Source organism: Toxorhynchites rutilus, chromosome 2, assembly GCF_029784135.1.
Source record: "Toxorhynchites rutilus septentrionalis strain SRP chromosome 2, ASM2978413v1, whole genome shotgun sequence".
Taxonomy (NCBI): domain Eukaryota; kingdom Metazoa; phylum Arthropoda; class Insecta; order Diptera; family Culicidae; genus Toxorhynchites; species Toxorhynchites rutilus.
The window spans coordinates 81873768-81884710 of record NC_073745.1 but is presented as its reverse complement, the minus strand read 5'-3'; the positions used below and the strand labels follow the sequence as shown (position 1 = coordinate 81884710).

The following is a 10943-nucleotide window of genomic DNA, read 5'->3' as shown; positions in this document are numbered from 1 at the left end:
GAGTGATTTTCGGGCGTAAACAAAATCTAAACTAACGAAAAATCACAACTGAGTGCCGATACTTAAAAAGAAATAATACTGATCAGTTTAGACTCGCAAAACTATGGTTTATGTTCACATAACGTACATACATAACGTTTTGTTGTTTGTGTCCCGCGTTAGACCTCTGAGCATCTGGTCACTTTAAGCTAGAAGGAAATAATTGGGTTATAAAATTTTGATTTGATTTATATTGTTAAAACTGTAAAGCCCGTGGAAGTAAGAGTGATTTTGGTTTCTCTTCTGCCAAATGCACAAACTCTCTATTTCTTCAGCTTTATCTCTTCCACAATTTTATGATTAACCTATAAAATATCACGAATGCGCTGCGACTGTTCGATAGTTCCAATAGTTGTCCAAGTGTTTTATCGTATATTGAATAATGATCCAATTGTTCCATTCTTCCCCCGTTGGCCAAAATTTCAATACCTGTATATCTTTATAATCAAAAGCTGAGCATGACATTCAACAGATAAGGGAGGTTTACATAAAAAAGGAGAATTTGCGAGATAATATTATTCACTAAAAAAGAAGACATTGTGCCTTTCACCATTTCGAAATGTAATCGAATGTGTTGTAGTGCGCCAATGGAGCTTTGGATGTTTATGCGTGTACAAAATCACTCCCTCATCGGACAAGCAATGAGGTATGCTATCATAATGATTACATCTTCCGTTTTCTCCGGGAATTTGGTTTAAAAAAAACACATTTTCAACACATCAAAACAACATTTATAGGCGTTAAACATATTAATTCACTTCTAATCGATACTTGATGAGTTGAATAAGTAATCAAATACTTGTAATTACTATTCAAACTAGTGAGAAAAAACTATTGAACAAAAAAGCACCACGAATGACTAGAACCGAATCCCATTATGCGACATACCAAACGTCTTGGTTTGTCAAAACTAGCTAATTGGTGGCCATTTCAAGAGTTTTTGGCCACATTAGGATAACCCGAATGGTCCCCGGATGATCTGCAGATCAGTGTTTAAGTCGAGTTATGGAAAGGCATGACGACACTTTTAGGTGGATCAAATCAGGTTTTGTCACCTCAAACCCTTGAATTATCACTAAAGTGGCCGTAAGTGGAGAAATAATTAATTTCTATGCATTCTTGTGCATATGACACTAGAAAATCCTGAAAAACAGACTGATTTCACCCCGAAGCTACATCTTGAAATTTTCCGCTAAAAATTTTCCAAATTAGCGCATAAGGATTTTTTTGAACAAAACTTACCATAAAGTTTTGTGGGCTTAGCACCAGTACTGATTTTAGAAATAATTGGGTATAAATCTAACAAAAAAAAACGGAAATATTCACATTTTTCTGAAGTTAGTGATTAATTTACCCCCGGTTTACGTTATAAAGAATCGATCCAAAGAATCGGAAATCAGAGACGAAAGATCGATCCAAGGTCGTCCAATCCTAGTTCACTAGATATTACACCTTTAGATTATCACTTATTCAGGCCCCTGCAAAAAAATTTTATAGGAATTTCTGCTTGGACAGTATAGAAAATACATTTTCGAGAAGAACCTGAAGAAAGATGAAACAAAATGGTGTATATATAACTTAATAATACTGTGTATCCTATCTTTAAAATTGGCACAAACTTTCTAGACTATTGGATTTCCATAAAGAAATGAACAAAAACTTGGGTTTTGATTGACTCCCGCTTAACAAAAAAAGATTTATTTTTTTAGAGAGACTAACTCATCCAGAGCCTTTCGTCTCTGTAAAATAATGATATAGTTCACTTAAGCTTAAAGTCTACATAGATTGAAATTGGTAAAGAATTGGAAATTGGCTATTTCGTAAACTGAAAGGTTCTAATCGTGCATCACTGATTGCCTTGCATATAGACAAACTTCTGGTGTTAGCTATCGTATCGCATTGTTTTTTGTCTGTTTCATAAGGAGTGGCTCTATTATATATTATAACTGACACAATTAAGTATAAAAACGCGGTTTAGATGTCCATAAAAATCTGGCTATGAATATGTCATGTACATAATTTAGGGTGCGTGAAGATTTTATTAAATGATTGTTGATATTTTACACTTATCGTAATTTTGAGGATTTTCTAAAGCTGAATATACTATTCTCCATCATATCGCACAGAACAAGCGGAGTGATTTCAGCCGGGACACACCCTAAATTCGGCGCCGCTTTGTGCTTTGCACATTAGGTGGCGTACTTGCCGGACTTCCAGCATTCGGCTCCAGTGACATCGATCCGCGGGTACGTTTCTGGGCCCTTTTCGGGGTATTATTATCCCCGGCATCCATTTTCGATTTGGGAAATTTGCTGTCTTTGCTATCCCTGTCGCTCTGTTTGTCCTTCTCTGTGTGATCTCTATCTTTAACTGTAACATTTATTGGACATATAAGAACATTTGGTAATAAATAACCACTGGCACAGATGTTACCAGTCTTAGCTGCGGACTCCGTCTTTGACTCCGATTTTCTGCCTTCATCCGCACTCTGCTCCTCCACAGACTTCCTCTTCAGGATAGAAGGGAACTCCGCTTCCGGCAGGTCAAAGTCGATTTCCTCATTCGGGAATGGTAGTTGCTCTTGCTCATCCAAGGCTTTCAAGTTGTACATTGTTCTGAGATGGGACCATACCGAGTCGCTGCTGATTTCTCGATTCAACGCTTTCGACAGTCGCTCCACAATACAGGCAATGAAAAAATGTTTATTGATCCCCACCGGTTTGAGATCTTCCATGGCGAAAAATAACTGGATTTCATCTTCGGGGACCCATTCAAAGTATTCACTGTCCATTTTTTCCTTAACTGTTGTCATTTTAGTAACATTCGGCGATCTTTATTTTTACAGCGATGGACGCGGTCGGGGTAGATTAGTGGTAAAGCGGTAGATGATTTGTGTACAAACAAGGCAGGTACGATAGTTTGTTATAAATTTAAGGTTGGCTTGGGAATTCTCCCGGGAATTTCAACAGGTTTTACACTAAAGCAAATTCATAATTGGGTTAGTCGAAATATCGGAAAAAAGTAAAAATGAAAATGTATACATTTTGATTTGACTTGATTTAAAACGACTAGCTATCGTTTGGATACAGCTTTTCGACTTCAAACCATCCAAGGTGAATGTTTTATATATATACATCCTAATATATTTCGAAAAACCAAAATTGTATTTCTCCATTAAATGGAAAAAGAACATTTGGATTTGCTTATTCCGAAACAATCGTACACTATGATCAGAAAGTACCGGGATTTTTTTTTTATTTAAACGTACCGTACATGCGAGAACCGGTTTATTTTTTTTCTTACGTTGATACGACCGTAATACGCACATCTGTCAGGTTTTAGTGCCATCTGATCATTAGTGACTGCCCTACGTCGCAAACGGCCGGAAATGTGGAACGACAATTTTTGGATTTTGCATGATGATAACGCGCCATCGCACCGAGCATGAATTGTACTGAATTATTTGACCAAACATCAAGTAAATACCTTCGAGCAAGCACCGTATGCACCTGATATAGCACCGTGCGACTTTTATGTTCCCCAAGTAGAAGTTGCCACTTCGTGGAAAGAGATTTTAGCCGATCAAGGAGACCAAAAAGAATGTGACGAGGGAACTAAAGGCCATTCCTTCATCGGTCTACCAGAGGTGCATGGAGGACTGGGTCAAACGTTGGCACGTGTGTGTTGCTTCAGATGGATCATATTTTGAAGATGATAAAATAAATTTACCTCTATTTTGTTTTATTGAAAAAATTCCCGGTACTTTCCGATCATAAGCTATTTGCTATCACTCACTGATATTTTTATACGTTGATTAATTTTGTATAAATTTTATTACTCGTATTTGAAAAAATTGCCTCACCGTTACACTTCAATCCAATCAAAAATGGAATTTTCACTAATTGTTCAACGACAAATCATTCTTCTTGAGTCGATTTCTGGGTATATACTAGAATGAAATTGAATGAGAATGTTTTGAAAACCAATATAAAAATGGAACGAAATAAAAAAAATCACAGGAGGGTTGTGCCTGAGACACGACCGCATAGTTGACGTAGGATTCCGTTAGGCTATCTTTTGATTTTGGATATGTTTGAAGAATTATATAATTAAACTGTTTGATAATGATTTGGTGGCCCTGAAAAGAGACGTTTTGTTTGGTTGTTGAGTATTGTTCATTCACTCCACCAGTGAATGGTGACAGCAATGATGACAGAAGGACGGCAAACAGTTATTGGATGGTGCGTATCAGATAGAAGGATGCCGAAGTGGAATGAGATATGATGAAAACCGCCATCTTTGACCCTAGACGAGATGACCCCTGTGTTATGTATGGATGAAATAAAGAAAGAAAAAACTCACCAATGAATATAAGATAATTACCAATACCGAACACAATCATCTTTTTTTCACATCAGTAAAAACATAATACTTTAATATAGAGACAACATATTTGAAAAGGAAAATGTAATTTTTTGACGTAGGACTACGTCTTTCATTTCTATACCGGGGTGTAAAATCAAAATTTCGAAAACGAAAGCGTTACGCCGGAGACCGAGATTTTGAGCGTTAATAGCTCCTAAACAACTGAACGAAATGGTATGATAAACACTTCATTCGAAAGATAAAATGTCTACGCGTTCTATACTTGTTACTTTTTGATCCAAAAACTTGTTTCAATAGTCTTAAAATTGCTTTCAAAACAGGCTATTGAAATCACCAATCGGTATACAAGCGAGCGCCGCTCGGAAATCCACTCAGTTCTAATTGAACAGCGATTGGAGCATGTTGTCGCTGTTGTGGTGAAGCTCTTCATTTATCATGAAAGCGCGGATGAACGGTGTCACCAAGAGCCTGTTTGTGCACCTTAGGCCAGAAGGGAATCCATCAGGAAGAGAGTGATGCCACAAACGGTTCCCCGGGAAGACATCGCTACACACACACATACACGCGCGGAATTCCTTCCGTTTGGATGCCATTCAGCATCGAGAAAGTTCCGGAAAGATCTAATCATTTCTGGAAAATAATCTGCCAGTTCCTCTGGGAATTTAAAATTACATTCATGTGAAAGAGTTTATTTTAATGTTTTTTATCCATGTAACACTGTGACCAAATATGTTTCAATCTAGTGCTATTAACAGGTGGTTATCGAATTAGTATTAACCACTGGTGGGCTTCCAGTATCGAGGAAAATGTGGAAATATCTAATCGTTACTGAAAATAATCTGCCAGTTCCTCTGGGAATTTAAAAATACATTCATGTGAAAGAGTTTATTTGAATGTTTTCTATCCATGTAACACTGACCAAATACATTTGGTTTTGTGGTTTTTCAATCAATCGCAATTAACAGGATAGCTTCTGAAGATTATTCTTCCCCATCAGTAGGATATTTCCGTATCCAATATTGTATGCGCCCGCAATCGATTATTGCTCAGTCGCCGAAAGTTCCGAGCTCAGAGAGTTCATTCCCCTCTAGTTTGCCTTCCAAATTGCCATCGCAAACCACACCTTCTCTCGATTCAATCACACACAAAAAGCATACTTAAGCTTTTTGGTGGTGAGACACATTCATTTTTCGTGAGGACATCGACAAGACAACATCGTTGCCTAACGTGCTGGAGGAGGTGGACGGCGAAGGATCGACACATACACGCGCAGAATTCTTTCCGTTTGGATGCCATTCAGCATCGAGAAAGTTCCGGAAAGATCTAATCATTGCTGGAAAATAATCTGCCAGTTCCTCTGGGAATTTAAAAATACATTCATGTGAAAGAGTTTATTTGAATGTTTTTTATCCATGTAACACTGTGACCAAATATTTTTCAATCAAGTACTATTAACAGGTGGTTATCGAGTTAGTATTAACCACTGGTGGGCTTCCAGTATCGAGGAAAATGTGGAAATATCTAATCGTTGCTGGAAAATAATCTGCCAGTTCCCCTTGGAATTGAAAATTACATTCAAGCGAAAGAGTTTATTTTAATGTTTTCTATCCATAAAATATCCATATAATACATTTGGGTTTGTGATTTGTCAATCAAGTACAGTTAGCAGGTTAGCTTCTGAAGATTATTCTTCAGAACAAGGTTTTTCGTATCCTATATTGGATGCATAAAACCTTGTGCCTCCAACGTAACGCTCTCGTTTTCGAAGTCTCCCAAATATTCATTTATTCATTCATTCAAAATGGATTTAGATTAAACTTCAAACAAATGATCTCTAAATCAACGATAGTCCTACGTCACACTTGCGGTTATACCATAGATATAACCCACTTCCTGTTTTTTTATAATTTTAACTTTCTGAGTGTTTATTTAACCCAATGCGAGTTTTAGTTGGATTAACAACACCTAATACTATATGTAGAGCATATGGGAAATCACTTTTTCTAATATTTCTTCACTTTTCCAATTTTTCTCACCGTATGAAATTTCCTTGGGTGAAAATGAACACAACAAAACAGACAGCATAAAACCAAACGACCCGTTCTCGAGCGGGAAATCACCTTGATTTTTATTTATGAAAATTGAAATAAATCGTTTCATATATCAGTTTATTTTTAACACAACTGATAACATATATAATTTTACACTTACACTTGTGCTAAATTTCTCACTATACACGATCATGAAAATTCACGAAGCAACCAACATTAATGTTGCAAATTTAAATTTTATTTGCTATGACTAATCGTATCACTCACCTTACTTGCAATATAAAAATGCCCTCGACTTGCATATATTTACAATGCCGATTTCTACCGGGCAGCTTGGTTTTGATGTCTCTGTTAGGGAACTGCCGCATGTGTCTTCAATTTCGACCAATCAGAAGTGGGTATGTCCGTTAGTATAGGGGTTGAGAATTTTCAATTACTCGATAGTTAATTTCATGACATATATTATTTTATTCAATATAAAAAAATGATATGGAATGCCGAAATCGATTGACGAAAAAATTAAAAATTTCATCAATCCATCATGAAATGACTGAGCAATAAGCGTTTGAAATTGGACAATTTTTACGATGTGCTCGATTTTCGATTTTTAATTTGTACCCCAATATGTTCCTGAAAGACGTAATCCTACGTAATCCTAACATTTTTGCGGCACACTGGCGTCAAAATGCTGACGGTTCCCTGTTAGTTGTTAGTAGAAAATGTAAAAATAAACAGTATTTTTGATCATAGTTTTATATAGTTTTTGTGGTAAGTGGAAAACAGTAAAATAAACTCTTTTGTTTCAAAACAAATTGATCGATCGTGAGTTCAAAACTCAGGGCCCTCATTGACCATCTTTGTGTTGTTACAGAATAGCTACTTCCACGCAACAATCATCAGTGATGGAGATCGATCCACGGTCGAAATAAGATCGATTCATCCATACAACTGCTCTGTTCTGCCAGACACATCGGGCTACAGTTCTATAAATAACTCAACAATGATCAATCAACTGTCTCCGCTGTCCGGTGGTCCAACTGGATAATGGAAGAACAGAAAAAATAACTCTTACGCCTAAATGGCTACTCCGTGAATGTACCATGTGTAATGGTATAGAAGGAATACTGGCGAATGGCAACTGTGTAATGTGCTAATTATAGATATGATAACCATGTGACATGTACACAATTAAAATTCGGCTCTGTTACAGCTAAAATGCTAATGAGCCTTAAATAAATAAATGGGATAAAAAAAACAAATTGATAGTCCTGAGAAGGACTGGAATGGTTAAATGGGTTGTACGGAATCTGCTGCGTTTCAGTCGGATGTAGCAGTTTAGTTTTGCCAGCGGTAGCTTTTACGGATTCGCATCTGCTTTCCTTGACTTTTACGTCATCGGCTTCTGCGCGTCGGGTTGCGAGGGTTTTATTGGCACCACCACGACGAGCTAAACGACGGATAGCGGGTGTGATACGATGCGATGCACTTCGCTCCTCTGCCTCCTCTGCCTCCTTTGCCGCATCCAATTGTTGATGTGAAGAGGAGCACACCAGCAATGCACACTAGATTTAATTCGATGCACTTCGCTGCTTCCTCTCCTTTGCTTCCTTTGCCGCACCGCATCCATCGTTGGTTGCCGATGGCTTCCTCTCCTTTGCCGCACCGTATGGTGTTGGTTGATTTGTAGAACACTGCACACTAGAAGCCCAGATGTTTGCCGATCTGAGCGTTGAACGAGAATGAGAAATCGAAGGAAGGAAGGTATTGTATTATAGAGACTTTAAACTTTTTCAGTTCATTCGTCTCTAGCCTTGAGAAAGGCCCTTTGAAAACTCTACTCTACTCTACTCCAGCGCTACCACCTCCGCCCTCTTGCCTTGAGAAAGGCACTCGATCCCTCGCCGTCCAGCCCGTCCAGCAACGATGTTGTCCAGTCGGTGTCCACACAAAGAATGCGGAGAAATCGAAAAATGCTACCGTCCTTTTATATCAGTTGGTATGTGAGAAATAGGCGCCCCCCACTCGCTCGACATGCAAATATTTGACTTATCGGGGAACGAAAGAAGCGAAGTAGGCGAAAAAGAAATGACGTCAATTTCGACCAATCAGTACCGTTTGGATAGGGGTTGAGATTTTTCAATTGTTTGATAGTTAATTACATGATAAAATAATATATTTATTCAAGGTGAAAAATTGTTATAGAGTGCCACAATGTTTTGATGTAAAAATCTCATCCATCCGTCATGAAATGACTGAGCAATAAGCGTTTGAAATTGGACATTTTTCACGATGCGATCGATATTCGTTTTTCAATTTGTACCCCAATATGTTCCCGAAAGACGTAATCCTACGTCAAAAATCACAGTAGGGTTGTGTCCGAGACACGACCGCATAGTTGACATAGGATTCCATTAGGCTATCTCTTGCATGCTGATTTTGGATATGTTTGAAGGATTACATCGTTTAACTCTTTGAGAATGATTTGGTGGCCCTGAATAGGGCCGTTTTGTTTGATTGTTGGGTATTGTTTGTTCACTCCACATGTGTTACAATCGTACGATGATGACAGAAGGATGGTAATTAGTTGTTGGATAGTGAGTTTCAAAACAGAAGATGCCGAAGTGGAATGAGATATGATGAAGGCCGCCATCTTTAGCCCTGGACGAGATAGCTTCTGTGTATCACCAATGTAATATAAGATAATTATCACTATCGAACACAATTATCAATTTCTCTCACCAGAGAAAAACATGTTACTTTATTATAGAGAAAATATGTTTGAAATGAAAAAGGTAATTTTGTTTTATAATTTTTACTATCGGAGTGTTTATTCAACTCATTTCCATTTTCGCTTCGAAGCTAACGTAACACGATGCTATATGTCGCAATGGGAATTTTAATTGGACTAACAGCACTTAATACGATATGCAGAGCATATGGGAAATCACTTTTTCGAATATTCCTTCGCTTTTCCAGTTTTTCTCGCCGCGTGAATCTTCCTTGGGTGAAAATGAACACAACCAAATAAACCACAAAACACACTTGGTGGGAACAAAAGCTCTCCCTACTTTCATGTATTTGCAATGCCGATTTTCCTAGGCAGCTTTCTTTTAATGGCTTTGTTAGAGAACACATTTCGGTAGGAACTAAAGCTCCGCCTACCTTCATGTATTTGCAATACCGATTTCATCGTATCTTCAATTTCGACAAATCAGAACGAGAATTTTCCGTTTGGAGATTTTTCAATTGTACGATAGTTCGTTTCATGACATTTATTATTTTATTCAATTGAATTGCCGAAACTGATTGACACAAAAAAGTTACAGGAGGTTGTGTCCGACACGACCGCATAGTAGACGTAGGATTACGTTAGGCTGTCTGTCGCATCCTGATTTTGGAAATGTTTGAAAAAATATATTGTTAAACTCTTTGATAATGATCTGCTGGCCCTGAAAAGGGCCGTTTGGTTTGGTTGTTGGGTAGTTTTTGTTCACTTCACCAGTGTTATTATCGAGCTTCCGGTATCAGTGATAGAAAGTTGTTTCAGCTCCGATGCCCGTTTACGGGATGTGAGACACAACTCAATTGTTGACCGCTCAGATTCGATGCTCGTCTTGAATTTCACTGCTGCACCTTCACCATGTCAAGAAGCACGTTCTCGCACTTCTGACGGAGAGAGCGTGCCCGAAACGCTCCGCTCGTGATACTTGCTGCTGCCACTAGTAGTAAGTAGTAGTAGTAGTTTGCCGCTGCTTCTACTGCCATAGAAACTCAATGTGAGGCACAGCTCGCCTATTGACCACTCAGCTTCGATGCTCGCCTTGATATAAGCTGCTTCCACTATTGCTGCTGCTACTTGTTGTCTGTTCCACGTCCATTGTGAGAATGAATAATATCTACGAGTGCTTCCTCGTTTTATATCATTTGGTATGTGTGAACTACGCGCCTCCTACTTTCTTGCGATACAAATATTTGGCTTATCGGGCGCGAAAAAGCGAAGCGAAGTTTTAATATAGCTTTTAAATGTATGATATCATAACCCTTTTCATCATCGATGCTTTTTCAACAAATAGTCGCTCAATTGATCGAATACTTAAAAATAACGAATGTTCCATGATGAATTGAACGAAAATTTTAGACATTTCTAGCCGTTATACGACGGTTCCCTGTTAATTGCACCTGGTCAAAGAAAAAGCAAAACTTAACAATATTTTTGATCATAGTTTTACATCATTTTTATGATTAGTGGAAAACAATAAATTAAACTTTGTCGTTCAAAGCAATATCGATAGTCCTGAAAAGGACTGGTTGATTTCTCTGTTCATGTTCATGTTAATCGGATGTAGGCAGTTGTTTACTTTTTAGCAGCGGTAGTTTTCTCCAAAGCCGTTGCTGCTTTCTTTGGCTTTGGCATCTTCGGCTTCTGTGCGTCGGTTTGCGTGGGGTTTCGTTGACACCACCACGGCG

At 38.0% G+C, this 10943-nt stretch overlaps 1 protein-coding gene across 1 annotated transcript; it reads right to left on the bottom strand.

Moving 5' to 3' along the window:
• Positions 1 to 1699: 1699 nt before the first annotated feature.
• Positions 1700 to 2934, bottom strand: LOC129769131 (MRG/MORF4L-binding protein). Its single transcript, XM_055771204.1, has 2 exons — positions 2473 to 2934; positions 1700 to 2409 (listed from the first exon to the last, which is right to left on the bottom strand). The coding sequence occupies exons 1-2, from the start codon at positions 2849 to 2851 to the stop codon at positions 2198 to 2200; spliced, it is 591 nt and encodes a 196-aa protein (XP_055627179.1). The 5' UTR covers positions 2852 to 2934; the 3' UTR covers positions 1700 to 2197.
• Positions 2935 to 10943: the final 8009 nt, after the last annotated feature.